This window comes from Oryctolagus cuniculus, chromosome 10 (assembly GCF_964237555.1).
Source record: "Oryctolagus cuniculus chromosome 10, mOryCun1.1, whole genome shotgun sequence".
Classification (NCBI taxonomy): Eukaryota; Metazoa; Chordata; class Mammalia; order Lagomorpha; family Leporidae; genus Oryctolagus; species Oryctolagus cuniculus.
Window position 1 is genome coordinate 111,611,065 of NC_091441.1, and position 21,466 is coordinate 111,632,530.

Below are 21,466 nucleotides of genomic sequence, written 5' to 3' on the forward strand. Positions count from 1 at the left end.
GCCTCAATAAAATGGCTGAGTTGCCAGTTTATTTGGGGTTTCTGGGGTTCTGTGCCCTGGGGCAGCCCTGGGGACCTGGCTCAGCCCAGGGCCTCGGTGGTGCACAGCAGGGCGGCCAGCAGAGCCAGGCCCAGGACGGCCACGGCCCCTAGAGCCACATCCCACCAGGCGCTCGGGCCGGCCCAGGACGTCTGCAGCTGCCAGCCACAGTTGCCCAGCTGGAAGCCCGTGAGGTTGTGCAGCGGGCGGTTGGCAGCGGGGTTGGGGCTGGCGCAGTGCACGAACCACAGGGCCTCGGGCATGCGGTCCTGCAGCCAGAGGCGCAGGTAGGTGAGGCCGCAGTCACAGTGCCAGGGGTTCTGCTCCACCTCGAGGGTCTGCAGCTGGGGCAGGTGGTCGAAGGCGCCTGGGGGCACGGAGCGCAGGCTGTTGTTGGTCAGCAGGAGTTGGCGAGTGTGGGCTGGCAGGTCCGGCAGTTCCGTGAGCCCCCGGCCCCTGCAGTCCACCCTCAGCCCCATGGTTTCCAGGTGTTGGCAGGTGCACGCCGCAGGGCAGTCCTTGGTGGCCTCCACTGTGGCCCAGAGCAGGACCAGGACCCCCCAGGCAGGCATCAGGCAGGCAGGCTGCAGGAGAAAGCAGCTGTGAGGGAGGGCCTGGCAGCTCGCACCCATCTCTGGGCCCCCTCTCAGGCCTCAGCGTGCTCCTCTGTGAAGTGGGGTGATGGCTGGGGCAGGGCCTGGCTGACCCTCACAGGGCACATCAGAGGGCAGGACAGTACTGGCGGTGGAGAGTGTGTTTTGGGGAAGGAGAAGAAACCTCCAGGCCCCCAGCCCTGCTTAGGGGTTCGAGCAGAGCTGTCCCCTCCAGCGCCCTGTCCACCATGGGTGTCCCCTGAGTATTTGTGGAATAAATGTGCATATCTGCAGAAGCCCCCAACCAGCCCCTTCTTCCCCAAGGGAGAGCCAGGGAGGGACCAGGGCCGCCTGCTCCCGGCTGGGGGCCACGTTGGGTAATAAGGGGGCCGCTTACCTGTGAGGCCTTCTGTTGGGCACCCTCTCTGTGGCCTGCACGGCTGGAGACGGTTGGGAGGCAGCGGTGGCCGCCACCACGCGAGAGGGAAGGAAATGACCAGAATAGCCTGGCTTATCCCCCGAGTGCTGCCGGGAGGGCCCTATCTCCGGAGGCAGGAGGCCCTCGGGTGCCTGGGCCTTGGCCGCTGCACCACAGCCCACCGATTTCTGGAAGGGCTTCCTGTGGTCCCAGCGGCACTGCAGTGGGCTTCGGTCTGAGGCCCCCGGGAGGACTGAGGGGGCCTCAGCTGGCCCAGGAGGTAGCAGCAGGGGGACCCTGGCATGCGTGCTTCTGCTCGCTGTTTCTCTGAGTTGCAGCTGTCCCCGGCTGTAGCATGGGAGCAGTAGCCTCCGTCCTGTTTGCGTTCCAGGGCGGTGGGCTGGGCAGCTCCCACGGGCAGGCCAGGAACCTCGGAGCAGGGAGAGTGACTTAGATTTCCATCTTCCTGAATAGGTCAGGAGAGGTCTCCTTCTGTCACCAGGCCATCTGACACTTCCTCCTCCCCTTGCCTAACAGAGAGCTGCTGGCCGGGGCTCAGAGCCACTGCCAGCCGTCAGCCCCCAGCTAGAATGTCACGCTGCTGTTTTACCTGCACTCATATGGGATGTGGGCGATTTAACGGACAGCTTAACCACCAGGCCAAATGCCTGTCTCTAAAGTTCCTTTTAGGAGATAAATGTATTTTTAAATTTGGTTATGCATTTAGTCTTCTACAGTATTAATCAGAATTAAACCCAACAGGGACAGGTGTTGGGATGCAGGGGGTTAAGCCGCTGCTTGCGGTGCTGGCATCCCATATCGAAATGCCAGTTACAGCCCTTGCTGCTCCACTTCCCATGCAGCTCCCTGCTAATGCACCTGGGAAAGCAGCAGAGGATGGGCCAGGTGCTTGGGCCCACGTTGGAGACCCAGAAGAAGCTCCTGGCTCCTGGCTTTGGCCTGGCCCAGCCCTGGCTGTTGTGGCCATCTGGGGAGTGAACCATTGGTTGGAAGATCTCTCTCCCTCTCCCTTTCTCTGTTGCTCTGCTTTTCAGATAAATAAATAATAAAAAACCCTAATAATAAAATATTATAAATATATTATAAATCAAAACACTGTGCATTTTATGACACCCCAGAGGTGGTTCCCCGCCATGAACTATTAGCTGGATCATGCCAGGATTCGCAGAGACTGCAGAATGTGCACACACGGAGGGGATGGGGCAGCGGAATCCTGGGAACCCTGGCTTTGGGAATGCGTAGGAAAATTCTAGCAACATGAGTAAACAGACCCCTTGGCCAGTGAGGAAGGGGACCCCTGGTCACCCTCGCAGTCACGGTTATAAGAGCATCAAACCCAGAAAGAGAGCCCTGGGCCTCCGTGTGGAGGGGGTCTCAGGGTCAGGGCTGGATGGGGAGCGAGGCCTGGGGTCTCGGCAGACCGCTGTCTGCTAGGCGGGCTCTTAACCCTGGCCGGGCCAGAGGCGGCCATGATGCTCTCCAGCTGGGCTTCAAAGCAGGTCGCAACTCCAGAGGCACAGCTGCAGGCGGCCAGGGCTGTTGTGTTCCTTGCCACACCTGTGTGTGCGTCCCTCAGGTTTGTAGCAGCCTCTTCGTGGCCCAGATGTGCTGTGTCCATCCCAGGGCCTCCTTCCCCGCTGCTCACGCAGCTCTGAGAAAGGCGAGAGGTCACGCCTGCCCTGGCAGCGGAGGACTCTGACCGGAGCCTGGGCCTGGACAGGGGTCTTGCCTGTGTCCATCAGGGAGCCCGAGGGCGTTCCACCTGCACTGCTCCCCACACTTCCGGGCGGCTGACCTTGCCCCTGTGAGCGGGGGTCCCACAGTCCGCAGCCTACGCTCCCGGCTGGTCTCTCTTCCTCTCTAGCCTCTGCGATTGCCTTCTCATTTTTAGCCTGCAAGACTGAAAATAACAGAAAACAACACAAATAACGCAGTCCCGTGGAAACGTTAGGATGGTCAGATGAACATCCCAAGATGGAACAGGACCGGCTCCCCTCCACGTGTTTTGTCCACACAGGAGCTTGTGGGCCCGCGTTCTGGTGGGATCCTCTCTTCTTCCTGTGAGAATCCCATTCCCATGCCCCCGGCCACACATGCCGTCTTTCACCTTACGGTTCTCCTGGGGCCTTTGGCAGGAGTGGGGGTGGGGCACGGCTACACAGGCTTTGGAGGGAGGAGGGACCCTTCATTCCGGGGCTGCCAAGTTGGCAGACCTGGTTTGCTACCCGTTTCCCTATGGGGAAACTGAGGCATTGCCCGCCCATGCCCCTCTGGGCTCCTGCTTCATTAGCCCCCAGCTCTGGCCCATTCATTCTGGAAAAATCTCAGCTGTTTTAGATACCGTGGCTCCCGTTGCCCCACTTCTCCCCTTTGCCCCACAGCCAAGCCAGTGGCGTTCATGGCTCCCTGGGCCGCGAGTCCTCGCCTTCCACAGTGCTTGTCTCCCTCGGCTTCTGCTCCGGCTACAGCCACTGCCCCATCTCTGGCTCTAGCCCACACCTGGGCTCCCGAACCCTTCTGCATGTCCGCTCTGAGCGTCACCCAGGCCCTCAGGCTTACTGTGGCCTAAACCAGACTTTACTGCCTGCCCTCAAGGCTGGTCCCCCCAGTACTGCCCACCTCGGAGGGAGCTGGCTCCGTCCAGCTGGTCACCCATGCAGAGGCCTGGTGCCGCTTGGCTGGGCCACTCTCCCAACCTCCTCCATCCCCTCCACCGCCAGCTCCGCCTACTCCCTGTGGATCTGTCTGGACAGCACCCTAGTTCTGTGCTCCCATCCTGTGCTCACTCACTGTCCCCCAGGGGACCCCCACTGTCTGCCCACAGCAAACCTCAGAACCCACCTCCTCGGCTGCTCGTTTTCCTCCCCGGGACCCCTTGCCTGGCTCCTCGCTGCTGCTCCTGACCCCTCCTCATCCCGAACCTCAGTGTTCTCATCTTTATTATTGCATAACAACAGGTTACCATTTAAGAAAAGATGTATTTGAAAGAGTGACACACAGAGAGGTCTTCCATCTGCTGGTTCACTCCCCAGATGCCTGCAAAGCTGGCGCTGGGCCAGGCTGAAGCCCGGAGCCTGGGACTCCACCTGGCTCTCCCATGCAGCTGCAGGGCCCAAGGACTGGGGCCATCTCCGGCGCTTTCCCAGGCGCATTAGCAGGGAGCTGGATATGAGATGCCAGCACTGGGCGGCGTAACCCGCTCTGCCTGGACACCGGCCGCCATGTGCGCCGTTTTAAAGCGTGCAGCCCGTGGTGTTGGGCACATTCACGGTGCTGTGCCGCGGATCTCAGCCCTCTGCGTTCACGAAGCCTCAGCTACCCTCCGTGGATTCTCTGTCTGACTTTGGCTGCTCCCACCCGTGCTGCTCCTGCCCTGGCCTCGGATGGGCCCGCGCTTTACCTGCTGTGAGCCGTGGCGGAAGGGAGGGCGGTTGGTGGAGTCTCATGGGTTATTTTCCCCAGCTTAGTATAAAAATAAGAAGGCGGGAAACAATCTGCAAAGAGGCAGAAACTTTTATTTGAGAGAAAAGAAACTTGTATTTGATTGGCCAGCGACAGAAAGCGTCTGGTCCGAGAGGCGAGCAGGCGGCGTGCCCAGTGGGTCACTGGCTTTGAGGAAGCGTCCTGAGTTTTTAAGGCGTTACTCTCTGTTCATTGCATTATCTTATTGGGGTGCCCCGTGGACAGGGGGTTTCACATACGTATGTTGATTGGCTTGGGGCTCATGGAGATAGTGGGGGTCTCCTAGAGCCAGTCCTCTGACTCTCCCCAGAGGCTCAGCCCCCTCCTCTGCCAGCTCTGGGTGAAAGATTGCAGCCCCCCCTCCAGGTGTGATTGAAGGCTGCAGGGTACACTTGGCGCACAGAAGCTGTTAGTGGGGAGGTACCTGTCGGCCTGGAGACTGGAGACAGCTTTCCAGCCGCAGCTGACAGCTTGCTTGGGAAGGACGTTCCACCTAGGTCCGAGGAGCCCAGAGACCCCCAGCCCCACTGGACGGCCTCACCTACTGCGGAGTAAAAGCCACGCTCATCCCACCACCTGTGGGGCCCTCCGTGGCTTGGTCTCGGCTGTCTCTTGACCTCTTCACTCCCTTTCTTTGCTCACCAACCCCCAGCCACACTGACTTGCTGATCCTCAAACTCTCCAGACTCAGCCACCTCAGGGCCTTTGCACCTGCTGCTCCCTCTGCCGGGAGCATCCTCCCCGCAGCTCCTCCCCTGGCTCCCTGCTGATCACCATTCACGAGGTCCCCAGCTGAGGCGGGGCGCCCACCTTCTGCCCCACAGGGCCCCTCTCCCGGGGCTCCTCAGGGCCAGGATGATCTGACGCTCACCGTATGTGTTTGTCAGAGTCTGTTCTGCGGAACGAGAGCTCTGAGAGGGCAGGGACTGCGTCCCTGTAACGCTGCACCCCAGCCCCTCCCTCGGTGAACACTCGTCAGCCCGCCGGCTGCGTCCCCTCTAGTTCTGGCCTGGTTCGCGTCTTGCCAGGACCACTGGCTGCTGGGTTCCCGGCTCTGCCGCTGGCTGCAAAGGTTTGCTCTCGCTCCTGTCCTGCTCAGCATCCTTTCATCGCTCGCTGGAATCTTCCGGGTAAAACCCACCTCCTCATCAGGGTTCTCCTTGTCCGTCCCCCCTTCCTGGCCTGAAGCTTCGTGGTAGGTCACCCTCTCTCTAGCATTTGTGTCTGAAGCACTCCTCAGCATGTCTCCTGGCACACTTCACCGAAGTGGTGATCTCTTCCAGGAAGCCCTCCCGGATCTACTCTCATCAGCCGAGTGGGTGGTGTTTCTGTTTGCTCATCTGCCTGCCCCCTCTTGGAGACCCCTGTACCCAGTGCAGGAGTGTAGTGCCACGGATGCTGGTTCACGGAGCAGGGGAGAGCTGACAGTCGGTCAAGGCTGTCAGGTGATTTCAGGGGATAATTTCAGTCTGGCTGTTGTGTAATTAAGGAACCTGCTCAGGAAGACCCTTGTCTTAGAGGTCGGGCTCCTCTGGGAAGCAGAGGGGATCAGAGGCGGCGGCGATCACATGGCTTTTTTAGCTTGTGTGCGACCAGGAGGCAGTGGTAGCCCCTGCCTGTCGCTGCGGGGCCCTGGGGCCAGACACACAGCCTGCGGGTTCTCCCTAGTCGCCGGCTCTGGGTCCCAAGCCTGCTTTTGTTTTAGGACGTATTGAAAGGCTCGGGGCCGGCACTGTGGCACAGTAGGTTAATCCTCCACCTGCGGTGCTGGGATCCCATATGGGCGCCAGTTCTAGTCCCAGCTGCTCCTCTTCCGACCCAGCCCTCTGCTGTGGCCTGGGAAGGAAGTGAAGGTTTCCCAAGTCCTTGAGCCCCTGCCCCTGCATGGGAGACCAGGAAGAAGCACCTGATTCCTGGCTTCAGATCAGCGCAGCTCCAGCCGTTGTGGCCATTTAGGGAGTGAACCAATGGAAGGAAGACCTTTCTGTCTCTCCCGCTCACTGTCTGTAACTCTGCCTCTCAAATCAATAAAATAACTTAAAAAAAAAAAAAGATGTATTGAAAGGCAGAGCTGCAGAGAAAGAGAAGGAAAGACACAGAAAGAGACATCTTCTATCTGCTGGTTCACTCCCCAAATGGCCACAACTGCCAGGGCTGGGCCAGCCTGAAGCCAGCAGCCTGGAGCTCCATCCTGGTCTCCCACGTGGGTGGCAGGGGCCCAAGTGCTTGTGCCATGCTCCACTGCCTTCCCGGGCAGGACTGGAAGTGGAGCAGCCATTACTTGAACTGGCGCCCCCATGGGATGCTGCTGTCCCAGGCAGTGAGTTAGCCCTCTGTGCCACAAAGCCAGCCGATTGCATTTCTTCCTAGCTCTGTGACCTTGGACAGAGGCTCAGCCACCACCTTGGTTTCCTCAGCTGTAGAATGGGGAAATCCAAGAACCCGTGTCCCCCAGGTAAAGGGCTTTGCTGGGACCTTGCGTGTGTGGGTGCTGCGTGGACGCTCTCAGGGATATGAGATGAACCTGAGGCTGCACCCTACCCCGCCCCCTCTGGCACCTACTACCCTCAGCCTGCTGGCCTTCAGTGCGAGTGCTTTGAGCTTGCTTGGTCCCTCAGGGAAGCTGGGGCAAATACCGGGGACATCAGAACAAGTGCAAGTCCAACACAGGTCTGTGTACATGTTCGCCACCTAGTGGCAATAGTTTAAAATTACAGGATTTTATTTATTTATTTATTTATTTATTTATTTATTGGTGGCATTCTGGGCAATTTAACGTCAACAGATTTTTTTTTTTGTCAGAAGGTGAGAGAGAGGAGATTATTTAGAATTTCCCAGAAAACACTTTTAATGAATTACAGTCAATTGAACAATCCCAAAGAAACTTGGGGAAAAAAGCCAAAAGAAGACTGGTAGGCTGGCGCTGCGGCTCAATAGGCTAATCCTCCACTTGCAGTGCCAGCACACCGGGTTCTAATCCCAGTCGGGGTGCCGGATTCTGTCCCGGTTGCCCCTCCTCCAGGCCAGCTCTCTGCTGTGGCCCGGGAGTGCGGTGGAGGATGGCCCAGGTGCTTGGGCCCTGCACCCCATGGGAGACCAGGAGAAGGAAGCACCTGGCTCCTGCCTTTTGGATCAACGTGGTGCGCCGGCCACAGTGTGCCAGCCGCGGTGGCCATTGGAGGGTGAACCAACGGCAAAAGGAAGACCTTTCTCTCTGTCTCTCTGTCTCTCACTGTCCATTCTGCCTGCCTGTCCAAAAAAAAAAAAAAAAAAAAACTGGTAGATGTAAGGTTTCTTTACAAATATTTGATTTTCCTGCTTTCCATTGTAGAATTACTGCCCCCTCCCCTCCTCCCCCTGTACCCAGCCAGCTTTGTGGGCATGTGACCGGCGTGGCTGCTCAGGACTCCCCATTCCAAGGGGCCCTGGGCTTGGGGTTCCGAGCTCGGGGGCCGCTCTCCTGGAATCTAGCTGTTCCCTCTGGAGTAGTGTTTTGCTGGTGAAGCCAAGGGGACAGTGGGCACGCATAAGGGGCATGTGGTCGTCCTGAGCACCTGCCGCCCACAGAGCCTCCCCACCAGGGTGGCATGCTGTCTGCAATCAGGGGCCCTACCTGGACACCTGCAGTCCACAGTCCACTCGAGGGCTGGCTCTTGGTGCTGTGCATGCGATGGCTGTGAGGGTCATGTAGGGCTGTGTGCCCAGCACCGTGGGCCCCACGGAGTAGCATCACAGCCCCCAAGTCCCCCGTGCTCTGTCTCTTCATCCACCCCCGACAGCCCCTCATCTTTTTTTTTTTTTTTTTTTTTGACAGGCAGAATGGACAGTGAGAGAGAGAGAGAGAGAAAGGTCTTCCTTTGCCGTTGGTTCACCCTCCAATGGCCGCCGCGGCCAGCGCTGCGGCCGGCGCACCGCGCTGATCCGATGGCAGGAGCCAGGAGCCAGGTACTTCTCCTGGTCTCCCATGGGGTGCAGGGCCCAAGCACTTGGGCCATCCTCCACTGTGCTCCCTGGCCACAGCAGAGAGCTGGCCTGGAGGAGGGGCAACCGGGACAGAATCCGGCGCCCCGACCGGGACTAGAACCCGGTGTGCCGGCACCGCAAGGCGGAGGATTAGCCTAGTGAGCCGCGGTGCCGGCCAAGCCCCTCATCTCTATGCTGAGTCCGCGGTCTTACATTTTCCAGACTCACAGAGCTGGGATCAAACAGTGTAGCCTTTTCAGATCAGTTTCTTTCCCTTAGCCATATGCATTTAAGGTTATCCCATATGTTTTCTTGGTGTGAGACTGCATTTTTTCCCATTTATTTACCTTAAAGAGTTACAGAGAGAGAGAAAGAAATCTTCCATCTTCTGTTTCACTCCCTAGATGGTTGTAGTGGCTAGTGCTGAGCCAGACTGAAGCCAGGAGCTTCATCTGCGTCTCCCCCATGGGTGGCAGTGGCCCAAGGACTTGGGCTACCTTCCACAGGACGCTTTATCTGCTTTGCCACAATGCTGGCCCCTGATAGCTTTTTTTTTTTTTAATTTATTAGACAGATAGTGAGAGAGAGAGAGAGAAAGGTCTTCCTTCCGCTGGTTCACCCCCCAACTGGCTGCTACAGCCAGAGCTATGCTGATTCAAAGCCAGGAGCCAGGTGCTTCCTCCTGGTCTCTCATGTGGGTGTAGGGGTCCAAGCACTTGGGCCATCCTCCACTGCCTTCCTGGGCCACAGCAGAGAGCTGGACTGGAAGAGGAGCAACTGGAACTCAAACTGGTGCCCATATAGGATGCCAGTGCCGCAGGTGGAGGATTAACCAAGTGAGCCACTGCAGCGGCCCCCATTTTTTTAAAATATGAAATTATACTCCATTGTCTGTGTGCATCAGAGTTTATCCATTTGCCTACCAGGGAACGTCTTGGTTATGTTTGGCAATTAGGAACAAGGCTGCTCTAAACACCTGTATGCAGGTTTTTGCCCCCTTAGGGTAAGTGCCAAGGAGTGTGATTGCTGGGTTGCATGTTAAGGATGTGTTTGGTTTTGTAAGAAAATGCAAGACTGTCTTCCATAGTGGCTGTGTTGTTTTCCAGTAAGTAGTAAGATGTGCTTATTCCTGATTTCAGCAGGAAAGCTTCTAGTTTCTCACCATTGAGTGTGGCCTTTTTTTTTTTTTAATTAATTTTATTTATTTGAAAGAGAGAGAGAGAGAGAGAGAGAGAGAGAGAGAGAGAGAGGTTTTTCCATCTGCTGGTTCACTCCCCAAATAGCCCCCAATGGTTAGTGCTGGGCCAAGCTGAAACCAGGAGCCAGGAGCTCCAGCCGAGTCTCCCACTTGGACCATTTTCTGCTGCTTTCCTAGGTGCATTAGCAGGGAGCTGGATCAGAAGCAGAGCAGCTGGGACTCAAACCAACACCCATATGGGATGCCAGCATCCCGGGCAGCAGTTTAAGCAGCTGTGCCACAATGCCGGGCCCGTGAGTGTGGTCTCAGCTGTAGGGTTTTTGTCATTGTTCTTTATGAAGCTGAGGAAGTTCCCCTCTGTTTCCAGTTTGAGGAGGGTTCTTACTCAGGAGTGGGTATTGGGTTTTCGGCACGTGCTTTTCTGCATCTGTTGTTACGGTCCTTCGATCCTCCCTAGCTGTTGGTGTCACGCATCGCATGCGTTCACTTCTGAAGCCAGTCCTGCCTACTGGGGATAGATCCCACCTGGCTGTGGTGTTTACTGCTCTCTGAACGTTGCTGGGTTTGCTCATGTTTGCGTGTGTTTTCACGAGCGATGTTGTCTGTAGTTTCTTCCTTTGAGAGGGAAGGAGGAAGGGAAGGAAGGGGAGGGGGAGCGAGGGAGGGTGGAGGAGAGCTCCAGCCTGCGGGGTCACGCCCCCAAATGCCTGCAAAGGCAGGGGCAGGGCCAGGCTGAAGCTGGGAGCTGGTGCCTTAGCCCGGGTTTCCCAGAGCATGGCAGGGATCCAGCTGCTCCAGCCACGACCGGCTTCCTCCCAGGGTGCTCACTAGCGGGAGGCTGGGGCCAGGAGTGGAACCAGGACCTGAACCCAGGCACTCTGTTAGGGGTGACTGGTATGTGAACCACCAGGCCAAATGCCTACCCCTGCTTTTCCTCTAGTGCCTTTGTCTGGTTTGGGGATCAGGGTAGTGAGGGGTCCACAGAATGAGGTAGGAAGGGTTTCTTCTGCTTCTGTCTTCCGGAAGAGATTGCAAAGGGCTGGGATAATTTCCCCCTGAGAGTTCACTAGCAGAATTTGCCAGTGATCCAGCCCATCCAGCTCTGTTCTCTTATGCAAAGTTATTGATTAAATCATTAAGAGTATTTACTTATTTGAAAGAGTATCAGGGAGGTGGGGGGAGAGAGAGAGACAGACGGACAGAGATCTTTCACCCACTGGTTCACTCCCTCAGATGGTTGCAATGGCCAGGGCTGGGCCAGGCTGAAGCCAGAAGCCAGAAGCCATGAGCCAGGAGCGACTTCTAGGTCTCCCCTGTGGGTGGCATTTTATGCCACTTTCCCAGGCACTTTAGCAGGGAGCTGGGTTAGAAGTGGAACAGCCAGGACTCGAATCATCGCCCATGTGTCCAGTGTCCCAGATGGTGGCTTTACCTACTGCACCACAACACCAGCCTATGTTGATTAAATTATCAATCGATACAGATTTGGTTTCCTTTCATTGCATTGTGCTTTGCAGGTTTTTTCTTTTTGTAACCAACTAAAGATTTATGGTGACCCTGCATGAACACAATATTCCAGCCCCATTTTTTCTGGTGGCATGTGCTCACTTTGACTCACATTTTGATGGTTCTTGCACTATTTCAGACTTTCTCAGTATTTCCGTGTGTGCTGTGGTGGTCCTTGGCCAGTGATAATCGACATTGTTATTGATTGATTGGGACCCTACCATCAGCTGGCCCTTCTTCTGTCTGCCCCTGAGACACAACAACATCAACTTTTGGCCAATTCGTAGCCCTGCATAGAAACTGGTGCTGTGGCGCAGTGGGCAAAACTGCCTGCAGTGCCGGCATCCCACATGTGCACGGTTCGAGACCCAGCTGTTCCACTTCCTATCCAGCTCCCTGCTAATGGCCTGGAAAAGCAGCAGAAGATGGCTGAGTGCTTCGACCCCTGCCACCCATATAGGAGACCTACAAGAAGCTCCGGGCTTGGAACTGGCCCAGCCCTGGCCGTTGTGGCCACTTGGGGAGTGAACCAGTGGATGGAAGACCTCTCTGACTGTCTCTTTCTCTGTTGCTCTGCTTTTCAGATAAATGAATCATAAAAAAACCCTAATAATAACCCTAATAATAAAATATTATAAATATATTATAAATCAAAACACTGTGCATTTTATGACACCCCAGAGGTGGTTCCCCGCTATGAACTATTAGCTGGATCATGCCAGGATTTGCAGAGACTGCAGAATGTGCACACACGGAGGGGATGGGGCAGCGGAATCCTGGGAACCCTGGCTTTGGGAATGCGTAGGAAAATTCTAGCAACGTGAGTAAACAGACCCCTTGGCCAGTGAGGAAGGGGACCCCTGGTCACCCTCACAGTCACGGTTATAAGAGCATCAGACCCAGAAAGAGAGCCCTGGGCCTCCGTGTGGAGGGGGTCTCAGGGTCAGGGCTGGATGGGGAGCGAGGCCTGGGGTCTCGGCAGACCGCTGTCTGCTAGGCGGGCTCTTAACCCTGGCCGGGCCAGAGGCGGCCATGATGCTCTCCAGCTGGGCTTCAAAGCAGGTCGCAACTCCAGAGGCACAGCTGCAGGCGGCGAGGGCCGTTGTGTTCCATGCCACACCTGTGTGTGCGTCCCTCAGGTTTGCAGCAGCCTCTGCGTGGCCCAGCTGTGCTGTGTCCATCCCAGGGCTTCTTCCCTGCTGCTCACGCAGCTCTGAGAAAGGCGAGAGGTCACGCCTGCCCTGGCAGCGGAGGACTCTGACCGGAGCCTGGGCCTGGACAGGGTCTTGCCTGTGTCCATCGGGGAGCCCGAGGGCGTTCCACCTGCACTGCTCCCCACGCTTCCGGGCGGCTGACCTCGCCCCTGTGAGCTGGGGTCCCACAGTCCGCAGCCTGCGCTCCCGGCTGGTCTCTCTTCCTCTCTAGCCTCTGTGATTGCCTTCTCATTTTTAGCCTGCAAGACTGAAAATAACAGAAAACAAACACAGTCCCGTGGAAACATTAGGATGGTTAGATGAACATCCCGAGATGGAACAGGACCGGCTCCCCTCCACGTGTTTTGTCCACACAGGAGCTTGTGGGCCCGCGTTCTGGTGGGATCCTCTCTTCCTGTGAGAGTCCCATTCCCATGCCCCGGCCACACATGCTGTCTTTCACCTTAGGGTTCTCCTGGGGCCTTTGGCAGGAGTGGGGGTGGGGCACAGCTACACAAGCTTTGGAGGGAGGAGGGACCCTTCATTCCGGGTCTGCCAAGTTGGCAGACCTGGTTTGCTACCCGTTTCCCTATGGGGAAACTGAGGCATTGCCCGCCCATGCCCCTCTGGGCTCCTGCTTCATTAGCCCCCAGCTCTGGCCCATTCATTCTGGAAAAATCTCAGCTGTTTTGGATACCGTGGCTCCCGTTGCCCCACTTCTCCCCTTTGCCCCACAGCCAAGCCAGTGGCGTTCATGGCTCCCTGGGCCGCGAGTCCTCGCCTTCCACGGTGCTTGTCTCCCTTGGCTTCTGCTCCGGCTACAGCCACTGCCCCATCTCTGGCTCTAGCCCACACCTGGGCTCCCGGGCCCTTCTGCATGTTCGCTCTGAGCGTCACCAAGGCCCTCAGGCTTACTGTGGCCTAAACCAGACTTTACTGCCTGCCCTCAAGGCTGGTCCCCCAAGTACTGCCCACCTCAGAGGGAGCTGGCTCCGTCCAGCTGGTCACCCCCGCAGAGGCCTGGTGCCGCTTGGCTGGGCCACTCTCCCAACCTCCTCCATCCCCTCCACCGCCAGCTCCACCTACTCCTTGTGGATCCATCTGGACAGCACCCTAGTTCTGTGCTCCCATCCTGTGCTCACTCACTGTCCCCCAGGGGACCCCCACTGTCTGCTCACAGCAAACCTCAGAACCCACCTCCTCTGCTGCTCGTTTTCCTCCCCGGGACCCCTTGCCTGGCTCCTCGCTGCTGCTCCTGACCCCTCCTCATCCCGAACCTCAGTGTTCTCATCTTTATTATTGCATAACAACAGGTTACCATTTAAGAAAAGATGTATTTGAAGGAGTGACACACAGAGAGGTCTTCCATCTGCTCGTTCACTCCCCAGATGCCTGCAACAGCTGGCGCTGGGCCAGGCTGAAGCCCGGAGCCTGGGACTCCACCTGGCTCTCCCATGCGGCTGCAGGGCCCAAGGACTGGGGCCGTCTCCCGCGCTTTCCCAGGCGCATTAGCAGGGAGCTGGATATGAGATGCCAGCACTGGGCGGCGTAACCCGCTCTGCCTGGACACCGGCCGCCATGTGCGCCGTTTTAAAGCGTGCAGCCCGTGGTGTTGGGCACATTCACGGTGCTGTGCCGCGGATCTCAGCCCTCTGCGTTCACGAAGCCTCAGCTACCCTCCGTGGATTCTCTGTCTGACTTTGGCTGCTCCCATCCGTGCTGCTCCTGCCCTGGCCTCGGATGGGCCCGCGCTTTACCTGCTGTGAGCGGTGGCGGAAGGGAGGGCGGTTGGTGGAGTCTCATGGGTTATTTTCCCCAGCCTAGTATAAAAATAAGAAGGTGGGAAACAATCTACAAAGAGGCAGAAACTTTTATTGGAGAGAAAAGAAACTTGTATTTGATTGGCCAGCGACAGAAAGCGTCTGGTCCGAGAGGCGAGCAGGCGGCGTGCCCAGTGGGTCACTGGCTTTGAGGAAGCGTCCCGAGTTTTTATTTTTTTATTTATTTTTAATTTTTTAATTTTTTTTTTTATTTTTTGACAGGCAGAGTGGACAGTGAGAGAGAGAGAGAGAGAGAGAGAAAGGTCTTCCTTTGCCGTTGGTTCACCCTTCAGTGGCCGCCGCGGCTGGCGCACTGCGGCCGGCGCACCGCGCTGATCCGATGGCAGGAGCCAGGTACTTCTCCTGGTCTCCCATGGGGTGCAGGGCCCAAGCACTTGGGCCATCCTCCACTGCACTCCCTGGCCACAGCAGAGAGCTGGCCTGGAAGAGGGGCAACCGGGACAGAATCCGGTGCCCCGACCGGGACTAGAACCCGGTGTGCCGGCGCCGCAAGGCGGAGGATTAGCCTAGTGAGCCGCGGCGCTGGCCGCGTCCCGAGTTTTTAAGGCGTTACTCTCTGTTCATTGCATTGTCTTATTGGGGTGCCCCTTGGACAGGGCATTTCACATACGTATGTTGATTGGCTTGGGGCTCATGGAGATAGTGGGGGTCTCCTAGAGCCAGTCCTCTGACTCTCCCCAGAGGCTCAGCCCCCTCCTCTGCCAGCTCTGGGTGAAAGATTGCAGCCCCCCCTCCCCCAAGGTGTGATTGAAGGCTGCAGGGTACACTTGGCGCACAGAAGCTGTTAGTGGGGAGGTGCTGGTCGGCCTGGAGACCGGAGACAGCTTTCCAGCCGCAGCTGACAGCTTGCTTGGGAAGGACGTTCCACCTAGGTCCGAGGAGCCCAGAGACCCCCAGCCCCACTGGACGGCCTCACCTACTGCGGAGTAAAAGCCACGCTCCTCCCACCACCTGTGGGGCCCTCCGTGGCTTGGCCTCAGCTGTCTCTTGACCTCTTCACTCCCTTTCTTTGCTCACCAACCCCCAGCCACACTGACTTGCTGATCCTCAAACTCTCCAGACTCAGCCACCTCAGGGCCTTTGCACCTGCTGCTCCCTCTGCCAGGAGCATCCTCCCCGCAGCTCCTCCCCTGGCTCCCTGCTGATCACCATTCACGAGGTCCCCAGCTGAGGCGGGGCGCCCACCTCCTGCCCCACAGGGCCCCTCTCCCGGGGCTCCTCAGGGCCAGGATGATCTGACGCTCACCATATGATGTGTTCGTGAGTCTGCTCCACAGAACGAGAGCTCTGAGAGGGCAGGGACTGCGTCCCTGTAACGCTGCACCCCAGCCCCTCCCTCGGTGAACACTCGTCAGCCCGCCGGCTGCGTCCCCTCTAGTTCTGGCCTGGTTCGCGTCTTGCCAGGACCGCTGGCTGCTGGGTTCCCGGCTCTGCCGCTGGCTGCAAAGGTTTGCGCTCGCTCCTGTCCTGCTCAGCATCCTTTCATCGCTCGCTGGAATCTTCCGGGTAAAACCCACCTCCTCATCAGGGTTCTCCTTGTCCGTCCCCCCTTCCTGGCCTGAAGCTTCGTGGTAGGTCACCCTCTCTCTAGCATTTGTGTCTGAAGCACTCCTCAGCATGTCTCCTGGTACACTTCACCGAAGCGGTGATCTCTTCCAGGAAGCCCTCCCGGATCTACTCTCATCCAGCTGAGTGGGTGGTGTTTCTGTTTGCTCATCTGCCCGCCCCCTCTTGGAGACCCCTGTACCCAGTGCGGGAGTGTAGTGCCACGGATGCTGGTTCATGGAGCAGGGGAGAGCTGACAGTCGGTCAAGGCTGTCAGGTGATTTCAGGGGATAATTTCAGTCTGGCTGTTGTGTAATTAAGGAACCTGCTCAAGAAGACCCTTGTCTTAGAGGTCGGGCTCCTCTGGGAAGCAGAGGGGATCAGAGGCGGCGACGATCACATGGCTTCTTTAGCTTGTGTGCGACCAGGAGGCAGTGGTAGCCCCTGCCTGTCGCTGCGGGGCCCTGGGGCCAGACACACAGCCTGCGGGTTCTCCCTAGTCGCCGGCTCTGTCATCCAGGCTGTGAGCAGCAAGCCTGGGGCCCAAGCCTGCTTTTATTTTAGGATGTATTGAAAGGCACGGGGCCGGCACTGTGGCACAGTAGGTTAATCCTCCACCTGCGGTGCTGGGATCCCATATGGGCGCCAGTTCTAGTCCCAGCTGCTCCTCTTCCGACCCAGCCCTCTGCTGTGGCCTGGGAAGGAAGTGAAGGTTTCCCAAGTCCTTGAGCCCCTGCACCTGCATGGGAGACCAGGAAGAAGCACCTGATTCCTGGCTTCAGATCAGCGCAGCTCCAGCCATTGTGGCCATTTAGGGAGTGAACCAATGGAAGGAAGACCTTTCTGTCTCTCCCGCTCACTGTCTAACTCTACCTCTCAAATCAATAAAATAACTTAAAAAAAAAAAAAAAAGATGTATTGAAAGGCAGAGCTGCAGAGAAAGAGAAGGAAAGACACAGAAAGAGACATCTTCTATCTGCTGGTTCGCTCCCCAAATGGCCACAACTGCCAGGGCTGGGCCAGCCTGAAGCCAGCAGCCTGGAGCTCCATCCTGGTCTCCCACGTGGGTGGCAGGGGCCCAAGTGCTTGTGCCATGCTCCACTGCCTTCCCAGGCAGGACTGGAAGTGGAGCAGCCATTACTCGAACTGGCGCCCCCAGGGGCTGCTGCTGTCCCAGGCAGTGAGTTAGCCCTCTGTGCCACAAAGCCAGCCGATTGCATTTCTTCCTAGCTCTGTGACCTTGGACAGAGTCTCACCCACCCACCTTGGTTTCCTCAGCTGTAGAATTTGGAAATCCAAGAACCCGTGTGCCCCAGGTAAAGGGCTTTGCTGGGACCTTGCATGCGTGGGTGCTGCGTGGACGCTCTCAGGGGTACGAGATGAACCTGAGGCTGCACCCTACCCCGCACCCTCTGGCACCTACTACCCCCAGCCTGCTGGCCTTCAGTGCGAGTGCTTTGAGCTTGCTTGGTCCCTCAGGGAAGCTGGGGCAAATACCGGGGACATCAGAACAAGTGCAAGTCCAACTCAGGTCTGTGTACATGTTCGCCACCTAGTGGCAATAGTTTAAAATTACAGGATTTTATTTATTTATTTATTTATTTATTTATTGGTGGCATTCTAACGTCAACAGATTTTTTTTTTTTTGTCAGAAGGTGAGAGAGAGGAGATTATTTAGAATTTCCCAGAAAACACTTTTAATGAATTACAGTCAACTGAACAATCCCAAAGAAACTTGGGGAAAAAAGCCAAAAGAAGACTGGTAGGCTGGCGCTGCTGCTCAATAGGCTAATCCTCCACTTGCGGTGCCAGCACACCGGGTTCTAATCCCGGTAGGGGCGCCGGATTCTGTCCCGGTTGCCCCTCCTCCAGGCCAGCTCTCTGCTGTGGCCCGGGAGTGCGGTGGAGGATGGCCCAGGTGCTTGGGCCCTGCACCCCATGGGAGACCAGGAGAAGGAAGCACCTGGCTCCTGCCTTTTGGATCAACGTGGTGCGCCGGCCACAGTGTGCCGGCTGCGGTGGCCATTGGAGGGTGAACCAACGGCAAAAGGAAGACCTTTCTCTCTGTCTCTCTCTCTCTCACTGTCCATTCTGCCTGTCCAAAAAAAAAAAAAAAAAACTGGTAGATGTAAGGTTTCTTTACAAATATTTGATTTTCCTGCTTTCCATTGTAGAATTACTGCCACCTCCCCTCCTCCCCCTGTACCCAGCCAGCTTTGTGGGCATGTGACCAGCGTGGCTGCTCAGGACTCCCCATTCCAAGGGGCCCTGGGCTTGGGGTTCTGAGCTCGGGGACCGCTCTCCTGGAATCTAGCTGTTCCCTCTGGAGTAGTGTTTTGCTGGTGAAGCCAAGGGGACAGTGGGCACGCATAAGGGGCATGTGGTCGTCCTGAGCACCTGCCGCCCACAGAGCCTCCCCACCAGGGTGGCATGCTGTCTGCAATCAGGGGCCCTACCTGGACACCTGCAGTCCACAGTCCACTCGAGGGCTGGCTCTTGGTGCTGTGCATGCGATGGCTGTGAGGGTCATGTAGGGCTGTGTGCCCAGCACCATGGGCCCCACGGAGTAGCATCACAACCCCCAGGTCCCCCGTGCTCTGTCTCTTCATCCACCCCCGACAGCCCCTCATCTCTTTTTTTTTTTTTTTTTTTTTTTTTGACAGGCAGAATGGACAGTGAGAGAGAGAGAGACAGAGAGAAAAGTCTTCCTTTGCCGTTGGTTCACCCTCCAATGGCCGCCGCAGCCAGCGCACTGCGGCCGGCGCACCGCGCCTATCCGATGGCAGGAGCCAGGTACTTATCCTGGTCTCCCATGCGGGTGCAGAGCCCAAAGACTTGGGCCATCCTCCACTGCACTCCCTGGCCACAGCAGAGAGCTGGCCTGGAAGAGGGGCAACTGGGACAGAATCCGGCGCCCCGACCGGGACTAGAACCCAGTGTGCCGGCGCCGCAAGGCGGAGGATTAGCCTAGTGAGCCGCGGTGCCGGCCAAGCCCCTCATCTCTATGCTGAGTCCGCGGTCTTACATTTTCCAGACTCACAGAGCTGGGATCAAACAGTGTAACCTTTTCAGATCAGTTTCTTTCCCTTAGCCATATGCATTTAAGGTTATCCCATATGTTTTCTTGGTGTGAGACTGCATTTTTTCCCATTTATTTACCTTAAAGAGTTACAGAGAGAGAGAAAGAAATCTTCCATCTTCTGTTTCACTCCCTAGATGGTTGTAGTGGCTAATGCTGAGCCAGACTGAAGCCAGGAGCTTCATCTGCGTCTCCCCCATGGGTGGCAGTGGCCCAAGGACTTGGGCTACCTTCCACAGGACGCTTTATCTGCTTTGCCACAATGCTGGCCCCTGATAGCTTTTTTTTTTTTTTTTTTAATTTATTAGACAGATAGTGAGAGAGAGAGAAAGGTCTTCCTTCCGCTGGTTCACCCCCCAACTGGCTGCTACAGCCAGAGCTATGCTGATTCAAAGCCAGGAGCCAGGTGCTTCCTCCTGGTCTCTCATGTGGGTGTAGGGGTCCAAGCACTTGGGCCATCCTCCACTGCCTTCCTGGGCCACAGCAGAGAGCTGGACTGGAAGAGGAGCAACTGGAACTCAGACTGGTGCCCATATAGGATGCCAGTGCCGCAGGTGGAGGATTAACCAAGTGAGCCACTGCAGCGGCCCCCATTTTTTTAAAATATGAAATTATACTCCATTGTCTGTGTGCATCAGAGTTTATCCATTTGCCTACCAGGGAACGTCTTGGTTATGTTTGGCAATTAGGAACAAGGCTGCTCTAAACACCTGTATGCAGGTTTTTGCCCCCTTAGGGTAAGTGCCAAGGAGTGTGATTGCTGGGTTGCATGTTAAGGATGTGTTTGGTTTTGTAAGAAAATGCAAGACTGTCTTCCATAGTGGCTGTGTTGTTTTCCAGTAAGTAGTAAGATGTGCTTATTCCTGATTTCAGCAGGAAAGCTTCTAGTTTCTCACCATTGAGTGTGGCCTTTTTTTTTTTTTTAATTAATTTTATTTATTTGAGAGAGAGAGAGAGAGAGAGAGAGAGGTTTTTCCATCTGCTGGTTCACTCCCCAAATAGCCCCCAATGGTTAGTGCTGGGCCAAGCTGAAACCAGGAGCCAGGAGCTCCAGCCGAGTCTCCCACTTGGACCATTTTCTGCTGCTTTCCTAGGTGCATTAGCAGGGAGCTGGATCAGAAGCAGAGCAGCTGGGACTCAAACCAACACCCATATGGGATGCCAGCATCCCAGGCAGCAGTTTAAGCAGCTGTGCCACAATGCCGGGCCCGTGAGTGTGGTCTCAGCTGTAGGGTTTTTGTCATTGTTCTTTATGAAGCTGAGGAAGTTCCCCTCTGTTTCCAGTTTGAGGAGGGTTCTTACTCAGGAGTGGGTATTGGGTTTTCGGCACGTGCTTTTCTGCATCTGTTGTTACGGTCCTTCGATCCTCCCTAGCTGTTGGTGTCACGCATCGCATGCGTTCACTTCTGAAGCCAGTCCTGCCTACTGGGGATAGATCCCACCTGGCTGTGGTGTTTACTGCTCTCTGAACGTTGCTGGGTTTGCTCATGTTTGCGTGTGTTTTCACGAGCGATGTTGTCTGTAGTTTCTTCCTTTGAGAGGGAAGGAGGAAGGGAAGGAAGGGGAGGGGGAGCGAGGGAGGGTGGAGGAGAGCTCCAGCCTGCGGGGTCACGCCCCCAAATGCCTGCAAAGGCAGGGGCAGGGCCAGGCTGAAGCTGGGAGCTGGTGCCTTAGCCCGGGTTTCCCAGAGCATGGCAGGGATCCAGCTGCTCCAGCCACGACCGGCTTCCTCCCAGGGTGCTCACTAGCGGGAGGCTGGGGCCAGGAGTGGAACCAGGACCTGAACCCAGGCACTCTGTTAGGGGTGACTGGTATGTGAACCACCAGGCCAAATGCCTACCCCTGCTTTTCCTCTAGTGCCTTTGTCTGGTTTGGGGATCAGGGTAGTGAGGGGTCCACAGAATGAGGTAGGAAGGGTTTCTTCTGCTTCTGTCTTCCGGAAGAGATTGCAAAGGGCTGGGATAATTTCCCCCTGAGAGTTCACTAGCAGAATTTGCCAGTGATCCAGCCCATCCAGCTCTGTTCTCTTATGCAAAGTTATTGATTAAATCATTAAGAGTATTTACTTATTTGAAAGAGTATCAGGGAGGTGGGGGGAGAGAGAGAGACAGACGGACAGAGATCTTTCACCCACTGGTTCACTCCCTCAGATGGTTGCAATGGCCAGGGCTGGGCCAGGCTGAAGCCAGAAGCCAGAAGCCATGAGCCAGGAGCGACTTCTAGGTCTCCCCTGTGGGTGGCATTTTATGCCACTTTCCCAGGCACTTTAGCAGGGAGCTGGGTTAGAAGTGGAACAGCCAGGACTCGAATCATCGCCCATGTGTCCAGTGTCCCAGATGGTGGCTTTACCTACTGCACCACAACACCAGCCTATGTTGATTAAATTATCAATCGATACAGATTTGGTTTCCTTTCATTGCATTGTGCTTTGCAGGTTTTTTCTTTTTGTAACCAACTAAAGATTTATGGTGACCCTGCATGAACACAATATTCCAGCCCCATTTTTTCTGGTGGCATGTGCTCACTTTGACTCACATTTTGATGGTTCTTGCACTATTTCAGACTTTCTCAGTATTTCCGTGTGTGCTGTGGTGGTCCTTGGCCAGTG

The 21,466-nt window shown here is 56.4% G+C and overlaps 1 protein-coding gene across 1 annotated transcript; it reads right to left on the reverse strand.

The window, feature by feature from the left end:
* On the reverse strand, nt 1–1,108 carry GP9 (glycoprotein IX platelet). The gene is made up of 2 exons (XM_002713090.5): nt 1,030–1,108; nt 1–623 (listed from the first exon to the last, which is right to left on the reverse strand). Exon 2 carries the CDS (start codon nt 609–611, stop codon nt 81–83), a length of 531 nt encoding a protein of 176 aa, XP_002713136.2. The 5' UTR covers nt 612–623; nt 1,030–1,108; the 3' UTR covers nt 1–80.
* Nucleotides 1,109–21,466: the final 20,358 nt, after the last annotated feature.

Coding starts and splice junctions, on each gene's coding strand:
- GP9 (XM_002713090.5), bottom strand. CDS start 611: ATGCCTGCCTGGGGGGTCCTGGTCCTGCTCTGGGCCACAGTGGAGGCC.